At 42.4% G+C, this 24,233-nt stretch overlaps 1 protein-coding gene across 3 annotated transcripts in view; it reads right to left on the bottom strand.

Moving 5' to 3' along the window:
• caskin2 (CASK interacting protein 2) overlaps positions 1–24,233 on the bottom strand; it is a 134,150-nt gene that overhangs the window by 20,342 nt on the left and 89,575 nt on the right. For 2 of the 3 annotated variants that reach the window (XM_080446445.1, XM_080446446.1), the window contains exons 8-12: positions 20,202–20,310; positions 16,255–16,363; positions 11,241–11,335; positions 5,826–5,943; positions 419–628 (exon numbers count right to left, since the gene is read on the bottom strand). In XM_080446445.1, coding sequence (XP_080302571.1) covers positions 419–628; positions 5,826–5,943; positions 11,241–11,335; positions 16,255–16,363; positions 20,202–20,310 — 641 coding nt within the window. The remainder of the gene's footprint in view (positions 1–418; positions 629–5,825; positions 5,944–11,240; positions 11,336–16,254; positions 16,364–20,201; positions 20,311–24,233) is intronic. The other variant, XM_080446447.1, reaches the window with a different exon arrangement.

Below are 24,233 nucleotides of genomic sequence, written 5' to 3'. Positions count from 1 at the left end.
ATTACTATCAGAATATAGTATTTTAACCTTTTAACAAAATACTTTTTGTTTTAACCAAAAAATATCACTTACCCTACCTTTAAGGTAAAAAAAACCCGCTGGCATGGGGATATAAAACTATGTTTTAATCTCAGGCAGTCAATGTGTTAACCACAGAAGCCTTCTAAGTGTTAGAGAACCGGATTTGAGTTACAACTGCACTGTGACCGCTTTTTTTCCCCATCTACACCATATCTCTTTGCCGATATACAAGCGGGGGAAGGTTCCCCCCAGAAAATGGTTGCTGGGGTTCAAGTGGTTAATATGCATCCATCTGAGGTACCGTGTGTGTGTGTGTGTGTGTGTGTGTGTGTGTGTGTGTGTGTGTGTGTGTGTGTGTATGTGTGCGTGCGCACATGCGTGCAGTCACCAGGTATACCTGCGTTGGCACCGAGCCCGTTGGCGTGCGCCAGGGCCACGTGCGCACCGGCGGCGGCGGTCGGGACGTACAGGGTGTAGGAGTCGTCGGTCTGGGGGGCCGGGGGAGGGGGGTGGCCCAGGCCGGAGGAGGAGGACAAGGGGGTTCTGGAGGAGGACAGCAGCTGCTGGCGCTGGGTGGGCAGAGAGGCGTGCCGGGACAGCGTGCCCCCTGGAGGTCGGACACAGGGAGGACACACAGGAAAGAGAACAGGAGGGGGGGGGGCAAGGAGGAGGGGGGGTTAGCAAGCTAGGTGCGGGTCAGTGGTTACGTGGTGATAATGTCTGCCCCGCGTTCACACGGCCGCCACTTGGCCATTACATCATCCGAACGTGATGTAAAAAGCCTGGGTTATACTTGGTTGCGTGTCCCTGTCGCGCACAGAAAATAGCAGACCTGAGGTCTGCTCTTTTCTGTGCGTGACATTGGCGCGCAACTAAGTATAAACCAATAGAAGTGCAGTGATACTTTGGTAGACGTTTGGGTTGTGTGTGTAGTTAGCATGCCATGATGTAACTCCACATATTCGTGAGATATCTTCAATAGTTGCTCCGTTGATTAGGAATTGATCCTCCAAAAATAGTCTCCTGATTGACTTGCATTTCACAACGAGACACAGCTCTCAAAGTCACTCTTTTAGCAAATACATGAACGCAAACAGTGGATTCTGTCACAATACTACCATTCCAAACACAGCTGTTTTTCTATCTTTCTTTCTTTTTATATAAACATGTCAACTTCCTGTTGATTTTATTGTTCTTTCTAATTCATCAACTACAGTATGCTATAGTTATCAAAGCAGGTCAGAATCCACTTTGTTTGCGTTCGTTTACGTGCTAAAAGAGTGACTTTGAGACCCATTTCACTGCAATGTAGGTCACAGGGAGAATATTTTGGGAGACATCAATTTCTAATCAACGGAGAGCAACTAAGATACCTCTCCTGATGCTGTTGGGAGTTACATCATGGCCAGGTCACTACACAACCCAAACCTCTACCAGCGTCTCATTGTCCTTGACGAGCAAAATGGCTGCCGTGTGAATCACGGTCGATTGATGGAGTGATGATGGATGCGGAAGGAGGAAAGAGTGACAGAGGTGGAGCGTGGGATGGTTCTGGAAGCATGGAGGATTAGTTTCAAAACGAGGGCCTCTGTGGAGGGATATTTGGGACGTCTGGGTTCCGTGCAGTGGTGGAAAGTAACTAAGTACATTTACTCAAGTACAATTTTGAGGTATTTTTTACTTTACTGGAGTATTAAACATTTTCTATACTTTTACTTCTACTCCACTACATCTCAGAGACAAACATTGTACTTTTACTCCACTACAATGTTTTGAGAAGTTTAGTTACTAGTTACTTTGCAGATATAAATTATTATATTATAAAACACATTAACCACTTTAGCCCTATTTTATACATAGGCTATTTGAAAATAGCTGATCTACAAGCTCACAACGCGTCGCAATGCGACGCATTGTGAGCTTGTGGATCGGCTATTTTCAAACATTTTAGTACTTTAACTTTTGGTACTTTCATTATATTTTCATACCAATACTTTTGTACTTTTACTCAAGTACATTTTGAATCCAGACTTTTACTTGTAACTGAGTGTCTACACTGTAACTGAGTGACTACATTGCAGTATTGCTACTTTTACTTAAGTAAAACCTCGGAGTACTTCTTCCACCACTGGTTGCGTGCTCTCTCTGCCAAAACGCTGTGTGACTGCAACATAACCGACCACTAAAAAGGGCAGACGAGACCATTTCATTGTTCAGAGTTACGACTATCGACGATTATATTACACACTCGTGCAAACCAGCTGAAGTCGGGATGTTCTGGGAGCAAACATCAGGGCTTTTCCATGTGGTGTTTTTGTAGAACAGAGATTTTCAACCTTTTTTTTTCATTTCAAGGACCCCCAGTTCGATATCATCGCTGTCGTGCAGAAACCTCTTATCTGCAAATTCTAACCTTTTGTGTTTTTCGCCCTCAAGTAACGCCCTACTTGATCACACTACAGCGTCACACAAAAGCATCAAAAGTAGCAGATCTACAAGCTCGCAACGCGGCACACAGCGACGCGTTTTGAGCTTGTAGATCTGCTACTTTTGATATTTTTGAATTTTGATCCTGAAAAGTCACAGTTTTGGACATAATGGTTTCCACACGACAGAGAGGATATGCATTAGGCCACGAAACCCTATTTGATAAAAAATGTTTTATCTATGGGACCCCCAATCTACACTGTAAAATCCTCAGTGTCTGAGAGTGTACAAAATGGAGAAAAAGTGCACTACACTTTAGTGTAAAGTTGACAAACTTGACACTAGAGTACACTGTACAGTAGGCCTGTCCCCGACTAAGGATTTCTATAGTCGATTCTGATTGGCCAAATATTGCCTATAGTCGACTAATAGTCGAATAATTTTTTGATTTAAATTTTTTTTTTTAATTAGTTGATTAATAGAACAAATTAGGCCAATCTTGGTCGAATAATGCAAAAAATGTCTATTTTTTTTTCATGATTCGACTAAGAAAACGGCAGTCGAATCAGACTCCCTCGATCGATTAGTCGACTATTCGAATAATGGAGGTCAGGCCTACTGTACAGTGTACTGCAGTGTCAAGTTTACACTACAGTACACTGTACAGTGATGCAGAAGTGTTTTCAGTGTAGTGAGCCCCCGGTATACCACATGTGGTCATTCACGTGGGTCCCAGGGACAAATGTGTGTTTGTGTTTTTAACTTGCGTTTGATCTTGTATATGGTTATAATTATAATTAATAGATGGCATGTTATGTAGACAGATGCCAGGTTCATGCGTAGACCTGGCACCCTATAGTGCAGGGGCACTCAAACTTTTTTATACCCATATTATGAGGGAAATCTTTTGGCGACCCCATAATTTTTTATCAAGAAACCCCTTCGTTTCTTGATAAAAACCCATAGTTTGAGAACCGCTGCTATAGTGTGTATAGTTTCAATGTACAGATTATAGTTTTTTTTTAAAATATTATACAGTTTAGACTATAGGTTTAGATTATAGGTTCTTGGTTTACCTATGATCCTAGATTACTATTTCTATGCATTTGATGTATTACCTCGTGCTTTCCTTGCTCTGGATTAAGAGCGTCTGCTAAATGCCTGAATTGTAAATTGTATAATATGTAGCTACAGTGACATCACACCCTAGGACGTGCTAACAGGGAAAGTGAATCAATGTCATGTGAGTGTTGGAGATGCAACCAAAGGTGCTTCTTGCTGGCATGGATTTGGCCATAGTTTTGCGATGGGAGATAAAAAAAGATATCAGCTGTGTGTGATCCACCTCACAAACTCAATGCTGCTGATACCAGTGTTGTTTGCACCTTCAAGACAATGGTGAACTCGGCCAAGAAATATTTCCAGTAAACTCCAGGAACAGACCCCAGTTTGAGAACCACTCAAACTTTTTCATGTCAAGGACCGCCAAAATTATATGTATTTGGCCTCGGATCCCCATCTCAAAATGTTTTGCTTTAATATATATTGAAAGACTTGCAAAAGAAACAGATCTACAATCTTACATTTTTGAATAGCCAAGTATAAAAGGTCAAAGTGCTTAAAATGATTGTGATGCTATATTAACACATTTTGCTGGGGACCCCCTGGAACCCCCTCAAGGACCACTGGTTAAGAACCACTGGTGTAGTGCACTGTATGTTATCAGAGTAGAGTAGACAGTGCCACTCGTGTTGGTGTGTGACTGAGTGCTATGTGTGCACGCACACACACACCACACACACACACACACACACACACACACACACACACACACACACACACACACACACACACACACACACACACACACACACACACACACACACACAGCATGTTTCAGCAAATTAACCATACACTAGCTCGTCATTTGGCTTTCCTGTGACGCATGTCTTCCTATCATTCCCAGATAACTCACAGACAAGCAGTGCCAGACGAGTGCTTACAGAGTCCTTTTTGCACAGGCGCTCATTTTCTAAAAGGGCTAATTTGTTCGTTGGGACAAGTGTGAATTAGACTTAAGCAGCTCTGTCACTGTCAAGTGTACTTCAGCACTTATCAGAAGTAGCGTAGCATGGTGTGTGTGTGTGTGTGTGTGTGTGTGTGTGTGTGTGTGTGTGTGTGTGTGTGTGTGTGTGTGTGTGTGTGTGTGTGTGTGTGTGTGTGTGTGTGTGAGTGATGATGTCTAAATGTTCGTCTGGAGGTGAATGAGTAAGTGAAAATAAGTAAACTTATGAGAGTAATGCCAGTGTTTATTGTGTGTGTGTGTGTGTGTGTGTGTGTGTGTGTGTGTGTGTGTGTGTGTGTGTGTGTGTGTGTGTGTGTGTGTGTGTGTGTGTGTGTGTGTGTGTGTGCACACATGTGTGTGTGTTTGCTAAGTCAGCACTACCAACACGCCCAGACAATGAGTGATATTTCACTATTTGCATGTTACCAGTTGTGACCTTTTCTTGTGCATCGTGTGTCAAGAGTGAGTGAGGCTTTCCTAAAACACCCTGGACTCCTAGACTCTTCTCCCTCCTGGCTCTCAAACTGTGGAATAACCCCCCCCCCCCCCTCACCTCTTCAGACTCCACCTCATTCCCTAGCACTCCTCTCTCCTTGCATCCCTTCCTGTCGCCTTTTTTCGACAGATGCTAGTTTTGCTCCATGCCGAAATGTAGGTCACATGTTTCTGTTGTTTGTAGTTTTTTTGTAGTTTTTTCTTGACCACTAATGTTTGTCTGTTTACCTGGTATCCTAGTGTTTACCTGGTATCCTAGTTTTTTCTTGAGGCACTCCGATTGTTCTCTTTGCACTCAATTGTATGTATTTACCCTGTTTGTTGACTATTCATGCCTTACTCTGGTGTCACACTTGTAAGTCGCACTGGGTAAGAGCATCTGCTAAATGCAGGGGGGGGGGATTCGCCTGACAGCGAATCCCTGGTTCGATTACCAGCCGGACCATTTCCTACTTGTCAATCCCCTGCTCTCTCTCTCTCTCTCTGTAAACAGTGGCTCCGTTACGCAATGAAATGACAGTGAATGCACGACTACAGACACACATGCGCGTGCACACACATGCGCGTGCACACACATGCGCGTGCACACACACACACACACACACACACACACACACACACACACACACACACACACACACACACACAGTATTGCGTGCCGTGTTTGTGTGATCATCAGTGAATGTGTGTCTGTGTTTCAAATGAAGTGAGTGAGAGTGAGCCTGAGTATGACTGAGTGTGTGTGTGTGTGTGTGTATGACTGTGTGTATGACTGTGTGTGTATGACTGTGTGCGTGTGTGCGTGCGTGCTCCTCACCAGCTCGTCTGCTGATGACCTCCACGATGGAGGGGGGGAAGAAGCCCACCCTGTCTGTCCCTCTCTGGGTGTCATGGATGTGTCCCTTCCAACGCCCGTCTATGTGCTGCTCCAGAACCTGTAGTAGAGAGGAGAGAACCAATCACATCACACCAAGCCCCCGACCAATTAAAACATCTGCAGGCGACTGTATGCCTGTTTTCACAATTTTGGAAAGTTTGCAGAAAAATACAATCAATAAAATATTATTATTATTATTAGTAGTATTTATGGATAAAAGAAAGTGTGTTCCAATGGATCCAATTTAGTTCATCATTTAGTCACAAGCTCTCTGTTAATACTTTTCATTGGTTCAATATTCAATAAACTCAAATTGTTTGTCCAAAACATTGGACGTACAAGGTCTCTGCCCAACAGTGACGATATGCATGTTGTTGAAGCTTTCAAGCTAAATAGGAAAATGTTTTTTTGCACCTTATTGAAGTCCTGAAGCAAATGGAGAGCTCCAGTCTTTTCTTTGGTTTTAGCAATCTGACCTTTCTGAGAGCGCCGACATTCAGCTTGGGGAGTGACTGAAGAGACTACCACCTCATAAACTAAATCAAAGGCCCGAACGAACATTAAAACAAACATTCCCCCCAGATAAACAGGCCTTTACAAAGAACTCTAAATCAGTGGGGGGATAAACTAATTCATCAAACAAAAATACGATCAAACCAAACAAAATAACCAAGAAATGCAACGCTTTAAGACTGCATTCCCATGGCATCTTCCACAGTTGCAATTTCCACACACCTGCCTTCTTTAAGGGGTTCCTGAGATGCTGTGTGCTTGGTGTAACACCAACACCTACCACTAGGTGCTGCCAAACTATTTACACTGAAATAATTCAAAACAATAGAAAATTATAAGATCTTGCTAGAAATGGGTCAAACAGGTTATTCTATCGTTGTTGTCTGGTGGTTTTGTACGTCCAAAAGTGTTAATGGAGTGGAAATGTAAAAAAAAAAGAACCTATGTTCAAATGGATCAATTGTATTATTCAGTCACATACTTTTATTTGGTTACATATAAAAAAAATACATTAATACAATAAAATAAACAGACAAACCTAAACAGTTTCAGCCTGGTGTCCATATAAATAAATAAAATGAAAATACACCAACAAAGCTCACAATGTGTCGCATCGCGACGCATTGTGAGCTTGTAGATCGGCTATTTTCAAATCGCCAAAATGTATATAGGGCTGAAGTGGTTAATGCATGTTTTGTAATAATAATCAAAATCTACAAAGTAACTAGTTTTTCAAATAATTGTAGTGGAGTAAAAGTACAATATTGGCTCTGAGATGTAGTGAAGTAGAAGTACAAGTATTGGAAATCGGAAATACTCATGTAAAGTACAACTACCTCAAAATTGGACTTAATTACAGTACTTAAGTAAATGTACTTTGTTACTTTACACCACTGCTTGTGTGGCATTGTGAGTAATGGTGTGAGGTAATGTACTGGCTGAGATGAATGCCCCCGGGGCCACTGTTGTGACTGTTCTGTTACTAAAGGAATAGGAAGCTAACCTTCATGCCTCACTGATACACTGACACACACACACCCACACACACACTCACCTTGAGAAAGGACAGAGTTCATTGTGTTTGTGTGTGTGTGTGTGTGTGTGTGTGTGTGTGTGTGTGTGTGTGTGTGTGTGTGTGCGCGTGCGTGCGTGCGAGTGGCTGTCATGCAGTAGTTCATCGGTTGTGATGTGTCACCACCTGTCTCTGACATAACATAACGAGGCCGTTCCCCCACATTAACAATGACTGTACCTACTTCAACTACTACTACCGATAGTTCATGTTGGCACGGAAGGCAGGAGGTTTTCATGCTAGCTCACTCCCCGGACCCCCCATTGTTCATTCGCTAACAATGTAATTAATACATACACCAACAAATCAGTCCGTCTCTCCACGTTCAGCCTCTCTTCATTCTCATTCGCTACAAGCTAACTCTCACACACGCCCTCATACCCACAGTGCATCTCAGGCGGTGCATTTAAAAGGATTAGTTCACCCTAAAAATGACCGAAATCAAATTATTGGCTTAGGAATGCGACAAACTAAAAAATATCCATGAATTCAAGTCTCCATGCAAAAAAAATCATTTTGGGGGTGAACTATCCCTTTAAGCAGTCTCTGTTCACTGTTCATTCTACGTGCTTCGCTGTCTCAGCTGGTCATACAGCTGTCAGTTTTCAAATTCCCTCAACCTCCCTGGCCACCTCCCTGTGGCATTTAGTTCATATTGTTAATAGGATGATTCTGCGGATTGTACTGTGGTTCTATGGATTGTACTATAATATGTGGTAGTTTAATTATGCATTGATGGTTCAATGTTATGTTCATGTAATAACTGTATCTTATGCTCAGATCTGTGTCATGCTGGCGCAGGTAATCTGTAATATCACATGAGCAGAGTCACACCGCCAAATCTGAATGCAATATCATTGCAATAAATGGTAAATAGTTAATAAATGGTAAATGGTTAATCCTGAGCTGAAGTGTCTAAATGAATGAGGACTGATGACTGTCATGCTTACTGTTATGCAGTCACCCCCCCAAAGGTCCAATGTGAGACAGAAAGAACCCTGTTTCTTCCAAAGATGCAGGTCAGACAGAACACCGATTCAGATGTGGTGGTACAGCCCTATGTGACTACTGTGTGATGCACCAAACACTCTTTCTACTTGTCTATTTCTCCTCCGCTTTATCTGCTTTGGTCGTCCCCTCCACACATTCAAGGGAAAGGTCACAGCTGAGCTACAGAAAAAAACACGGGGGTCTTAGGAATGGTGTGTTGGCCTAAGCGTCACTCTCAGTGGCCCTCATTTATCAACGCAGTGCAGCCCAAATAATGGGCGTAGGGCGAGATCACCGCACCTTTCGGCATTTATCAATATATCCTGACGTGGGCTTCATCCTACCATACGCTGAGATCTCACGTCTGGTCGAGACCAGTTGTTGACGTTGGCTGCGCCCGTTTATTCCATTCTAGACCTGCGGAGCAACATTGTCTGACTGTCTGACAGGCATCTGGACACATAATCCACTCCTAAATGTATATCTACACTAATAAATAATCCCTGTGAAAATATAACATTTTATAAAGTAATTTAAACAAACTGCTTTAACAGTCATTCAGTTGCATTGGCTATTTTAAAATAACAGATCTGCAAGCTCAAAAACGGGTCGCATCGCCACGCGTTGTGAGCTTGTAGATCTGCTATTTTCAAAATATACGAGCGCTTTTGCGTCGGGACTCGGGAGTCCCGCGGTCGGGACTGCCGACGATCTTTTCATGGACAGTGAGGTGTATAACTTACAGTAGCTTGTCCTATGTTATGGAGTTATGTCATAGAGAGTTTTGAAGTCTACAACCTGGCTGGGTTAAGGATATCAACCCGACGCTCCAATCTCTTATTAACGGGACGGACCGAAACCACTGCCGTCTCACGGGGAATATCCTACATGACTGCTTGTGCACTGCTCGATATGGGTTAAATAAATTAATATACAAACGTATTCCATTCATGGCGATGTGATTGGTATCATAATATGTCATTCATGTAGGCTACAAGCCTACGTGACAAAGATTGTAGGCCTACCGCTAACGGTACGGATTACAATACATGAAAAACACAGCTGGGCGGGCGTGTGTGTGTGTGTGTGTGTGTGTGTGTGTGTGTGTGTGTGTGTGTGTGTGAGAGAGAGAGAGAGAGAGGGGGGGGGGGGCGTGTGTGTGTGCGTGTGTGGCGAGGCAGGCGGGGGAAACTCTTTCTCATTGGCTTTTGATGTCTTTGGTCGTATTCTGGTCCTTCTTCATGTCGTAAAATCGGGGCGTTTTGAGAATATTTAAGGGCGTGTTATTTAAATGACGCTAGGTTCCAGCCGTGACATTTATCAAGCCTGGGACCAAATGTAGGCTCGGATCAGCTGTGTAGGATTCGTTGATAAATGTGACTTCGACGTTGGTGTACGGCCGAATATATGGAAAAATATAAGCCGGTTTATACGCTGCGTTGATAAATGAGGGCCAGTGTCCTTAATGAGGTGTTACCAGTGTTGATTTCGTCGACTAAAACTATGACGAAAAAATTTCATCAAATACCTTTTTCGATGGCGTATTTCCAATTTTCTACTCCACTACTACATAAATGCGCATTTATATAGCGCTTTTATCCAAAGCGCTTCACATAGATGGCGGAGGAAACCATGCAAGGCACCAACCTGCTCATCGGGAGCAATCGGGAGACGAAAAGTAAATAAAAACTAAATGAAAAACTAAGCTATGATGACTAAAACTAAGACTAAATATATTGACGATTTCGTCAACAAATAAAAACTAGACTCAAATGTTAGGGAGGGACTAGTGGAGAAGAGATCCAGAAAGAGAAGTCATTATATGTTTGGTTGCGCTCTGAAAATAGCAGATCTACAAGCTCACAAGCTTGTAGATCGGCAATTTTCAGCATGCAACCAAGTGTAAAATCAGCCATTAAAACGCCATCAAGGCACCGCCAAAATACATTTTGGGCAACTAAATCAACTGTAGATTTAGTCGACTACAATCTCATGATATTTAGTCGACTAAAACTAGACAAAAACTAAAACATTTCAGATGACTAAAATATGACAAAAACTAAATGGAGTTTTATTCAAAATCAAAAGACTAAATCAACACTGGGTGTTATTGGAAGGTGTACAAGGAAGGTGTTACACATTGTAACACCTTCCTTGTAACTCATACTTGGTAACAAACATCTGGTTAAATGTTTGTAACAAAACAGGGGATCAGAACACTTTGTAGCCACGTATGGGTTACGTACAAGGAATGTGCCTTGGCTTGTGTTGCTACGACAACATAACATGAACAAAGTTGTGACAACACTTAAAATTCATACTTTTTAACTTTCATGTTGTAGTCTTTTTTGCCAACAATGTGATAGCTATGTGGTCATGCAGCTTCTACGAACTATGATTCCCAGAAGTCCATTCTAAATGATACTAGTCTCCCCTGGAAACACCGCCCCAAAACACATGTACTGAGAGCTGAGAATATGTTTGGAAAGCAACAACAATGCCATCACAAACATGAAATTGAGCAACATAGCTAAAACAGAATGTCCACATAACTCTGTGAGTGTTTAGGTGCACGGCCCAAAAGTATAATAAAAAGACAAAGCAGCCAGCACTCAGTAATGTCAATTTTCAACCATATATTGGCCTCACTGGGACACACAATGGACGCGTTTCGAACTGATCAATCTTCCTCAGTGTTATTAACTTGAGCAACGAAGACAATTTATAAACATATGGATCGTTCTGCTCTTTCCACCCGAAAGCCCCAGAGAATGCCTCACCATAATGACATCCCCAGCGCGGATGTTGAGAGCGGTGGGGTCGTGCAGGTTCCAGTAGTCTTTCAGAGCCCTCACCTGCAAAACACCTGTTGCATCTGCATGAGGGAAGGAGACGAGAGAGAGAAAGAGAGAGAGAGACACATTTAAAATTAGCTATAGGAAATCACATACATTCGTATCAGGGCTAATTCCTATTTCGTCATCGCCAGTGGTGGAAAGTAACTAAGTACATTTACTCAAGTATTGTACTCAAGTACAATTTTGAGGTGCTTTTACTTCACTGGCGTATTTCCAATTTTCTACTCCACTACTACATAAATGGTGCATTTATATAGCTCTTTTATCCAAAGCGCTTTACATAGATTGTGCATTACATTCACCCACACATTCATACTGTACACCAATGGCGGAGGAAACCATGCAAGGCACCAACCTGCTCATCGGGAGCAATTAGGGGTTGAACGTCTTACTCAAGGACACTTCGACACTAACTCTGGGGGAGTCCGGGATCGAACTGGGAACCTCGCGGTACCGGCCACTCTACCCCTGAGCCACTGCCGCCCCTACATCTCAGAGGCAACTATAGAACTTTTACTCCACTACAATTATTAAAAAACTTTAGTTACTAGTTACTTTGTAGATTTAGATTATTATTACAAAACATACACTAACCACTTCAGCCCTATATACATTTCAGCCATTTGAAAATAGCTGATCTACAAGCTCAGTAAAAGCCTATCTGTCGGGCACCGAAAATAGCTGCTCAACACTGGTGCGCAACTAAGCATAAATCAGGCTTTATCCAGCGAGCGGATATCCGCACATATATCTTCACTGTTGTCCATGCCTGCCTACTCAAAGACGAGAAAAGAACAAGGTCTGGGAATGTGATAAGAGGACAGGGACAGGAAGTTCACAAAAATATAGGGGAGCGAATTGAGCTCTGCTTTCAGGACAAAGACATGGATCCAGCGGTGGAAAAAGAACTCAAATGTTTTACTTAAGTAAAAGTATCAATACTGCAATGTAGAAGTGCTCTGTTACAACTAAAAGTCCGGAATTCAAAATTGAATTGAGTAAAAGCACAAAAGTATCGGTATCAAGATGTACTTAAAGTACCAAAAGTAAAAGTACTAAAATGTTTGAAAATTATAATAATTTATATCTGCAAAGTAACTAGTAACTTTGTAAGTAACTAGTAATTGTAGGGGAGTAAAAGTACAATATTTGCCTCTGAGAGTAGTGGAGTAGAAGTGAAAGTATAGACATTTGGAAATACTCCAGTAAAGTACCTAAACATTGTACTTATGTACGGTACTTGAGTAAATGTACTTAGTTACTTTACACCACTGCATGGATCTTATAGTCTGAGACTCTGAGAAGAAGACAGTTTGCAACCGCATGGGGTTTAGAGGGCGGCCACACCGCTGTCACAACACTACGAGCACTTTTTTTGGGGGGGATGAGTCATGTCTCATGTCTCCCGGGCGCGGTGCCCACGCCAACGCACATCAATAATTAACCCATTAAGACCGGGAACGCATCTGTGTGTCATTTTTCAGCAGATCTACAAGCTCGAAAAAATCGTGAAATCTTTGTGTAAATCTTTGAATATATATATATTTTTTAAAGCGAACATTTGTAACTCTTTGTAACTCAAATCTTTGCTTCTGGGGGATTCCGCAAATGTTTCTAAATCCTAACAGTTTTTTGAAAAAAAATTATGTTGCTATAATCAGTGGTTCTCACACTTTTTCATGTCAAGGACCACCCAAAATTATATGTTATTAGCCACAGACCCCATCTCAAAATATTTTATTCCAGGGACCCCCAGAAGCAAAGATTTGAGTTAAAATGTATACATGTTCAAAGATTTGCACATATTTTCATGTTTTCCCCAAAAATAGCAGATCTACAAGCTCATAGCGCGGCACTCTGTGCCGTGCTACGAGCTTGTAGATCTGCTATTTTTTAATAGCCCAAAGAAATCTTAAAATGCCACAGACGCGTTCCCGGTCTTTATGGGTTAATCTGCGACGCGTGTCGGCTGCTTTGTAGGGACTTCTTCATGTCCCGGTGCTCTCTGGGACAGAGAGAGAGAGAGAGAGAGAGAGAGAGAGAGAGAGAGAGAGAGAGAGAGAGAGAGGCCGGTAAAACAAGACGAGAGAGTCGATCTCTCTCCCTGCCGGTGGCTGGGAGGCACACAGGCGTGTTCCCACTTCCACACAAGTGCTCATTACGCTCCCCGGTTCCCATGCTTGGAGACACACATCAAAGGCCCAGGCAGAGCGGATTACAGAGCGCATAACACAAACACTGACACACAAGTATGCACGCCGCGAGGATACAGATACGTGCACATGCGCGGGCCTCTCGTGCAAGCATGCGTACCCACCCACCGACACCACACACACACACACACGTCACACACACACACGCACACGCGCACGCGCGCGCGCACGCACGCACGCACGCACGCACGCACGCACACGCAGACATTCACATTCAAACACTAAACACTGAAATCAGACACGGGCAGTGGTGGAAAAAGCACTCACATTTTGTACTTAAGTAAAAGTATCAACACTGCAGTGTTAGAAGTAAAAGTCCGGTAATCAAAATTTACTTGAGTAAAAGTACAAAAGTATTGGCATGAAAATATGCTTAAAGTACCAACAGTAAAAGTACTCATTGTGCAGAATGTCCCATATCACAAGTTCAAAATGTATACAAATGGCCCAAAAATATATATACTGTAGGGCTGAAGTGGTTAATGTATGTTTTGTGATAGTAATCTAAATCTGCAAAGTAACTAGTAACTAACGCTGTCAAATAATTGTAGTGGAGTAAAAGTATATTATTTGTCTCTGAGATGTAGTGGAGTACAAGTGTAAAGGTCCTTACACACCGGCGAATGTGCGAATATACGCAAAATTCGGACTCGTTCCGAATAATTAAAAGACGCTTTTTCGCTTCGCTTTTCTGCTTTTTAGCGCCATGTACACTTGCATTGACTTTATAAGGTTTTTAAAAAAAGCGTATTATTCGCACGAAAAAATCGCCCCGGTGTGTAAGGACCTTTAGTATTGAAAATTGGGAAATACTCCAATAAAGTAAAAAAATCTCAAAAGTGTGCTTAAGTACAGTACTTGAGTAAATGTACTTAGCTACTTTACACCACTGGATAGGGGTGGGCAACCCTTTCACTGAAAAACAGCCTTAGAAAACATTGTTTGGTGTGATGATCACTGATCACCCAGTGCCAGAAAGTGAAAACCACGATTGCTTTGATTTTGGCTCCTAATTAGAATAATAAAAGCATAGAATGAGTCAACAATTTAAAATGAAGATTAAAGGTTAAGATAACTCTAGGGAGAAACATGTAATGCACGTCAAAGAATAGCCCAAACTGTACCTGATCACCTGGGAGATTCAAAAAGTTGTTGCCAACCCCTGCTATATATACTGTAGGCCAGTGGTTTTCAACCTTTTTCATGCCAAGGACCCCTAAATTGATATACATTTGGCCACGGACCCCCATTTGAAAATGTTTTGTGCCAGGGACCCCCAGCAGAAAAAATATCAGTACATTTTCACTTTAAAAAATATCTATATTCAAAGATATGCACACTTTTTCAAGGTTTTTCAAAAATAGCAGATCTACAAGCTTGTATATGAGCTTGTAGATCTGCTATTTTTGAATAGCCAAAGCTAAGTGGTTAAAATGTATTGTGACGCTATGTTAACTAATTTCGCTGGGGACCCCCTGGTACTCCCTCAAGGACCACTGGTGGTCCCCGGACCACCACTGCTGTAGGCTAATTGTGAGAGAGGGCACGCACACGCACACACACACACACACACACACACACACACACACACGAGAAGAGATGGATGAATGCTGTTTGCTTGTCCGCAGATGCATGAAGTACAGCATGTTATTTAGATAACATGCTGTTTGGACAGATGCTTGGCTTGATGTTTACTTGCTGTCCCGGTTAGTTACCTTGTAGCACTTATAATTGTTTTCTTCTTGGTACTCCATTTACTTGACCGCTTACAGTAAATATTCTTTGGTGTTTGCGCAAGCTGATTAATGTTACATAACCCCCGCGGGTCAAACACAGCTGCATTGTGACTTTAGAGCTTACAGCTGGTCTGCACTGGGAGTCAATGTCTGCTCCGTCTCTCCCTCCTCTCTGTCAGGCACGTAAACTAGAGCCCGACCCATGCAAGATGTTTGGGTCCGACCCCACTTTTTGGACCACAGATTACTGAGGTTTGCAGCAATATTTTGTAAGAAAAAAGAGACCAGAGAGTCAATCCTTTCCAAGATGTATTTTTTTAAATGTCATATGGTGAAGTGAGAGGGAACCAAAGTTCCAAGTGGGAGGGAAAAAGGTAGGGCTAATGTTGTTTTTAATGTTCTCTTTTACTTAAACCAGGGATCTTCAACGTTTTTCAGGCCAAGGACCCCCTAGCTGAGAGAGAGATGAAGCAGGGACCCCTACTATATTGTCTAAAATTGTGTTGCAGATTAAACTTTTTTCCCTCTACACCTTATACCTCTTTTCCAAAAATAGCCGATCTACAAGCTCGGCTATTTTTGGCTAAAATTCTCCTCAGAAAAGGGATGCTAGGGTTCAAATGGTTAATGTAAAAAAATATATATCATATCACACAAAGATTTTGTGGACCCCCTGTAGTAACCCTGAGGACCCCCTGAGGGATCCCGCACCCCCTGTTGAAGACCCCTGAATTAAACAGTGAAGTCCTGTACATGTTTGTATGTTTATCTCTTTGTACGGGAACACAATTAAATAAATACTGTAGAATTCCCCGTCTAAGAACACTCTATTCTCCATGCTGAATAAAAAAAAACTCAAAAGGAAAAAATAAAAACATAGACCTTACACTTACACCTCTGTGTGTCTGTCTGCATGTGTACATGTGCGTCATGCTGTTGTATGTACTGTACATACTCCAGTATGACTCGTGTCCCACTCCCCCTCACCTCGTAGTAGCTGTTTGATGTCCTTGCTGGCGTGGGAGGTGGTGAACTGGTTGACGATGTCCAGGGCCGTCTGGTTGTACGTGTTCCTGATGTTTACATCTACCCCAGCCTGGGGGAGGAACAGGTTAAACATTCATTAATACACACAACTATGACAATGTTGACATCTACCCTAGCCTTTAACCAGTGGTGGAAAAAGTGCTCACATGTTTCACTTGAGTAAAAGTGTCAATACTGCGATGTAGAGAAATATTCTGTTACAAGTAAAAGTCCGGAATTACAAATTTACTTGAGTAAAAGTACAAAAGTATTGGTATCAAAATGTACCACAAAGTAGAAAGTGCTCATTATGCAGAATGTCCCATTTCATAAGTTTTCAAATGTATAAAAATCTTTTGAAAATAGCCGATCTACAAGCTCACAATGTGTCACATCGTGACACATTGTGAGCTTGTAGATCGGCTATTTTCAAATGGACGAAATGTATAGGGCTGAAGTGGTTAATGTATGTTTTGTAATAATAATCAAAATCTACAAAGTAACTAGTAACTAAAGTTTTAAAATAATTGTATTGGAGTAAAAGTACAATATTTACCAGGACCTCTAGTACTGCTGGTTTTATCTCCTACCAGGACCTCTAGTACTGCTGGTTTTATCTCCTACCAGGACCTCTACTGCTGGTTTTATCTCCTACCAGGACCTCTAGTACTGCTGGTTTTATATCCTACCAGGACCTCTAGTAATGCTGGTTCTCTCCTTCAGATGGGGGTCCGCGGCCAAATACATATCGATTTGGGGATCCTTGACACAAAAAAATGTGAGAGCCACTGAGCCAAATGCCTCACATGTGAATGTGATGAGGTAGTACTAGTGTCCCCTCACGGGCCAGTCACACAGAACATGACATCTTTGCAGAGGAAGTGACTTCATGAGAGAGAAAAATGGGTCACAGGGGACGAGGAGGAGAGAGGATTATACAAGACACTACGGAGAGAGTGATTGTGAAATCAACCTTCACAGTAAAATCCTGTGGTAATGTTTTTAACTCAAGTGCACAGATGTGACCAAAAGTGTATGGTTACATCTGTGTCACTGGCTTTGCACTGTAGAACATATTTCAGATATGATGGCAGCTGTTGTTGCTCATTTTCCTTCTTACTTTTCTGATGTCCGTTTCATCTCAAATCTCACATATGAAGCTTTTTAGCTGACACTCATCCAAAGCAACTTAAAGGAACATGTTGCCTTTTTTCAGCATCATCTCTGAGTATGGGTCTTCAGTAAAGCTCGCTACGGGACAGTGTCATTTTTGTCGACACACTCTGTGTCTCAGAGGTGACATCATCTGTGGTCATTTCAAACTATTTTTTTCATCATTTTATTAATCCTCTGCTAAACAGAATCTGTCAGCACCACTGCCCTAAACGTGTGTTAGTAGGAATAAACACAGAAGCACCTGGGAGGAAGTACAAAAAGGGGAGGAGCCAAACCGAGTTCCTGCAGTCGGATTCATAAAAGTTTTTTGTTCTGTGTTTTGTGCGTCAGGTGCGCACGTTCTCAGGTCAGCCCCGAGGCTGTCTTACCAGGTCTTACATGTGCGTATGTCTTTAGAATGCTTTATTCTTCATGCCAAAATCAATTACAACAGTGGCAAACCTCAAATAAAATATATATGTGCCCAACATTTGTCAACACATAATATATATAAAATTAAAAATAAATGTCAAACGATGTATTGCTTGTAGCCTATGCATAATATAGACATGATGTAGATTCCACCGCTTTTTATTTATTTTCTAGGCTATGAGTCGCATTTAGAGCTGAATTATAGGTCCCTCAGTGTGTTTGCCAGCGGGCCATCTCAGCCAAAGTGTCACGTAATAATGAAAATAGGCTATATGATGCCTTAATGAAACTGCGGAGGGACTGACTTGCATCAGTGTCCGTGCCGCGGTATTAATTTGTAAAGCCTACTGTAGGCTACTGTATATTGATCACATGAACGCCACACACAACAGCCTAATAAATATTACCATCTGATGAGGAAACTAAAGTGGATGAAAGCTGTGTCCAGAAGATCCATTCCCCATTCCGACGTAGGACAGTGATATCCAAAATTAACTAATTTAATCAATAAGCTCTGGTCCATAATCGGATAGAAGCGTTCCACTTGTATGCCCTGGATTTATTTTCAACATCATCTTTTTACCTCGGTAAAGGTGCGCTATGTTCATTAGAAGGCTCGCTTATATAATATCCTTTCCACGTTTTATTAGCCTTTTATTTGGTAATGGGGTTAAACCTTGTAAACTTCTTTATTCTCATTACACATGAAAGCATTTATTACGTGATCCGCTTCCAGACAGAACAGTACGTTGTCAAGGCGATGCGACACCGCATCTGTTATCTTTGGACGAGGCGGAGTTGAACTTCAAACTTTCATCAGCGTTGCCAGATGTTGTGAGAGAAATTAGCAACCAGGTCTAGGAAAACAAGCCCAAAAGAAGCAACTGGCACTTAGGCCATTATAAGCACTTTAATTAAACCGTTGTGAGCTTGTAGATCTGCTATTTAAAAAAATAATCTTGTAATAAAATGTGGAATATATTTGGAAAACATTCTAACAACACAAATCTGCCTCCAGCTGGCACAAAACATTTTCATGGGGCTTATAGGGATAAATTAGCATACATATTAACTTGGTATATACTTGGGCTACCAATATAAATATTGGTAGCCCCACAGCTACCAATATTTACAAGCAACTTTACAGAAAAATAAGCCCAAATTCGCTTATAATAAGCGGACATGGCAACGCTGTTTAGCACGGTTCAGCACGGTGACGTTGAAGTTGGATGCTGTTGGATGCAGCCTTCCAGAGTAATCATCACACCTGGTCATACGCACTGGTAGTACGCACGTCTCTGTGATATAGGAACCCCTTTGGGAATTGCACGTCCGTTTGTGACTACAAAAATAAGACCTCCTTTACGAACTTTATTTACCCCATATTTACGACCCTCGTTATGAATCGGGGCCATTGGCTTCTATTTCAGCATGCTAACTTTCCAGAATCCATCAATGATGTCACTGGTAGGCAGGTTTCTGAACTGTCCACAGCCAATGAGACAGAGTGAGTAGACAGAAATGGTGCCATCTTATCAGTGAGGACCAATTAGCCTATATGAAAATGGGTGACGTGCTACGTCAAGTTAATTTGTGATCTAAAAACTAGTCTGAAAACAAACAAAAAAACAAACACATAATATGTAATATGGCTGCATTCTCAAGGTCTAAATTACAACGTCTGAGAATCCCACACGAATCATTGCAGTCATCACACTCATTATGCTGTGGCAAAGACAGATTATAGTCAATTATAGTCAATGGGAGCAATTAAAAGGGGAACTTTGCAGATTTTGTTTGCGTGAATCCATATGGTTCTATTGTGAGGAGGACATAATGTGGAGTCACTGAGTCCCATCGTTCTACGTCGGCTGGTGACACGTTTCCAGTGCAGAGAGAGAGAGACAATGTATACAGAACACATGTAGGAGGTGTCTTTGTCACAACAGGGTGACAGGAATCACATTAAATAAGGGTGAGGTTCTCTTTAAGCAGTGGGTGGTCTTTATATTGTGTATAACGTAGAATAAAGCTGTTTTGGTGTTATCATGCTGATGTTCTACATACAGCTAACCATGCATTGCAGATTAACCTTTGCCTTTATGAAATATCCGAGACGACCATTAGGGGTTTATGGAAGAAGCTTCCTAACACGTGTTCCATTGCCAACATGACCTCTTCAAATTCTCTTAAAATAACTAATAACCGAAAATAGCCGATCTTCAAGATCAGCTATTTTCAGTTCCAAATGACTGAATGAAATCAGTGGCGGTGACTGAGAACTTTAAAATCCACGCGGGGCATTCCTTGGACGGACTTACGTCTAGCAGCAGTCGGACCACCTCCGTCTTGCCGTAGAGGGAGGCCTCGTGGAGGGCGGTGCCAGCCTTGGTCGTCTTGTTAATGTCGATGCCCGCCTTCAGCAGCAAGCTGGCATACAGGAATGTAGAGAGAGAGAGAGAGAGAGGGGTAGAGAGGGGGAGAGAGAGAGAGGTTAAAACCAAGTACACAGACTTTGGTGCTGTGCGCATAGACCCACGGGGCTGCACTCTCTCCTCATTTTGTGTTAAATGATTGATAGTCAGTAACGAATGAACCCTTTGCAGGAGGTCTGTAACTCGGAGAGTGTACAAATGGAACCATTTGGTTCCATTTGTACTGAGTTAAATTCAGAGCGAGGGTTTTACAGAAAAATGTTAATTTTTCCGGAAATGAAAAAAAGTGGAGTTAGGAGGTTTTGTCCATCATTGATAAGAACAGCTGGATGGACCTCCAAGCTCACAATGAGGTTGGAGGTCAAAAGGGGGTGGAGCCTGGAGTCAGAAAAAACAGTTTAGCAGAAAGTTTGAGGATCCAATGGAGTTAGCTGGTTTTGTCAGAAGCACTTTTTAATACTTTTCATTGGTTCGAATTTTTTTTTTACCAACACACAGACGTAAAGGGTGTCCAATAGCACGCAAATGCAAAAGTGTCAAAATTGAGTTAGCTGGTTTCTGCCGGACAGCAACGATATCAAACTGGGGGTCCATAAAATGTAAAAAGGAGAATCATTGCTCTTAACAGTATCACTAAAGTCAGGTCTAATAGCCCAGGCTCAGCTCTGTTGAGTGTCTGAGGATTCAGACAGACAGACAGGCAGATAGACAGTGTGCTACAGTAAAAACGTGACACGGACACTCCATCATTTCCATGGGAGACTTGTTTTACGGCGAAGCCTGGGCAGCGTCTGGGATATCTTTGTCTCAGCGAGGTGCACACACACACACACACACACACACACACACACACACACACACACACACACACACACACACACACACACACACACACACACACACACACACACACACACACACACACACACACACACACACACACACACACACACACACACACACACACACACACACACACACACCTCGAATGCCAGCTCTCTTTCAGTCACATGGATCTCTGGTATTAGGGAGGAATGTGAGCGGGAATTTCAGAGCCGTTCTGGGAATTCGAGGCACGGCAGACAGATTGTGAGAGTGCTGGGAGAGCTACTCTCTCTCTCTGTCACACACACACACACACACAGTAGTACCATATGAGCGCTACAGTTGACAGGGCCCACATCCCCCCCAACGCAAAATGTTTTGGCCACAAACCAATAGCCCTGCCCTGCGCTCTGAACAATCTCTACATCAGTGGTTCTCAAACTTTTTCATGTCAGGGACCACCCAAAAATGAAATGGGCCGCAGACCCCCATCTCAAATATTTTGCTCCAGGGACCCCCCCAGCAGCACAGTTTTGAGTTACAAATATTCGCTTTAAAAACTTTATATATTCAAACATTTGCACAAATGTTCACGATAAAAAAAAAAAAAGCATATCTACAAGCTCATAGCGCTTGTAGATATGCTATTTTTGAATAGCCAAAGTATAAAAGGTTAACATTATTGTAATGCTATATTAACAGATTTAGCTGAGGACCCCCTGGAACCCCCCCAAGGACCCCTGGGGGTCCCCGGACCCCTTCCTTACAGACACACATTCCACTGAGTCTGTATCAGAATGACATAGGACAGTATACACTATATCCCCATACTGTATATGGAGTACCCTGATGTCATCAATGTGACGTCATAGTACTGATGTCATAGACTTGTATGATCCCTCAGCTCTGCTAGAAGGAATGGACGGATGTGACGTCATCCCAAAGAACTTCACTTCTGTCCATTCCTATACTGGGATTTGTAGAAAAACACTTAAAGCTCGGATTCTTTTTTTTGGTGAAAACAAGCCATTTTCAAATGGTTATTGTTGTGTTATTGTTCTGGTGGATAGACTAGACCATCCCCCACCCCCCGGACACATTTTTGTTTACATCCACGTGCACGTTGTGGCTTCTGCGGCTCTCCAAAGATCGCCAAAACACGGTAAAAAAACGCTGGCACTCTGAGGATGATTTGGATGCATAGTTATCTGGCACTCAATGTGTTAATATCAATGTTATATCATCAACACAATATTCATGCTTTGCCAATTGTTTGGCGGCCCACTTGTAATATCCCCGTGGCCCACCGGTGGGCCCCCGGCCCAGAGGTTGAGGACCACTGCCTTAAAGCACAGCAAAAGGAGGACACACTGAGCCACCGGGCGATCATGAGAGAGAAGTGTCTTCTCTCTCATTTACCCGCCAGATAACTAACTTGTCCTAATCTCCCCCCCTGCTAATGGCTGTGTTTCATCAGAGTGTGAGAAGAGTGACATCACGGGGGTCATGTGACCCACACTAACACAGTGACACCAGGACTATTAACTCAACTCAGAGTTCAATTAATAAGTGAACACTCAGAGACTTTATAGTGTAGCGCTGGACAGGACGATGAGAGACTGTTTCTAGAGAGGAAGCCGGGGTGTTCGCCGTGGTGGATAAGTGGAGTGGACCGTCTAATCCGGCCTCCGTAACTAACTGACCCATATAAACTCCTGGGACGCGCATTAAGAGTGCAGCGAGACTGTAAGGAATGACAGAAGTGGGTCATAATAATGACAGCGTCTCGCTCCGCTAGCCTCCCTCTCTCTCTCTCTCTCTCTCTCTCTCTCTCAGGCTGGTGGCGAATCAGCTGGTAGCCAGAACACACTGTACCAGCAGTGGTTCCCAAGCCTTTTTTTGAGCTCTGGAACCACTAGAGCAGTGATTGATTCTCAAACTTCTTTTCATTTTGAGGACCGCCAGTTTGATATGCATTATGGCACGGACCCCCATTTTCCGCACAATTTTCTATCTAATCTACACTGTAAAATCTTAATTCCGAGAGAACCAACTTTGAGAACTACTGCATTAGAATAATTCGTCAAGGAACACCCCAAACCCCACCTCACAACAACAACATCATACACAACATACATTTATATAATATAAGAAGGCATAACAGCCTTTTATATTAATTCATATTTAACATTAATTATCTTAAAGCTGGACTTATACTTGGTAGTGCCTAAGTGTCGCGCACCAGACATTGCCGATAAACAAGCTCGAGCGTGCTATTTTCGGTGCGCAACACTACGTGCAACTAAGAAAGTAAGCCTTTAACAGTCAATGTTTCCTTTAAAGCTTTTTTTCCCCCTTCACTACACCAATGAGTTACAATTTATTCTTAAATTGTATGGACTATTTTTTGATACGTTTAACAAAAGGTGCAACATACAACAAAAAGTAGGAGGGGGATGATGTTTTTGCCCCATCTGTCTGTCTGTGTGTGGATAATCTTACAAACCACTGCACAGAACAGTCAGTGCCAAATGTCTTGTACACACTGCAGTAGGCCAAGGAAGTAAATATATCAATATTTTCCAAATATTCTGAATTCGGAATATTCTCAGATACACCAAACCTGCAAACTATATTTGGACATTAATGTGACATTATATTGATGATGTCAGAGATTCTCTTCACTGAGTGCGCCTTTCTAGTCAAGTATTTGTTAATAGTTGATCAACAGTTTTCCGTACAAGAGAGTACTATGGTGATCAATATGCCATATTAAGTCACTCAACAGGTATCTGCTTCCCTGATTGGCCAACCCAACCCATCGGCTATGCGGATTGGCCAAGTTAGCGTGACGCGTTTGTGCTGTTGTACCAACAAAAGTGGCAGCATGCACAATGAGGCAGCATTCTTTCGCAGAGCAACGCTAAATGAATCCAGTTGGATCCACTGGTCTGCTGGCGTGAGCGATGTTACGCTCGACGGTGCATCAGGTAAAACCAGGACCAAAGCAGCACTGTGTTGCTGTAGCAGCGGGGCACAATGTGTACTGTTTTGATGTTGATGATGGTGTGCACGTCTTCAACACACGGTACT

This window comes from Gymnoscopelus braueri (assembly GCF_963280865.1).
Source record: "Gymnoscopelus braueri genome assembly, chromosome: 13".
Classification (NCBI taxonomy): Eukaryota; Metazoa; Chordata; class Actinopteri; order Myctophiformes; family Myctophidae; genus Gymnoscopelus; species Gymnoscopelus braueri.
Note: the sequence above shows the minus strand (reverse complement) of the source record. Positions and strands in the feature narration are given on the sequence as shown.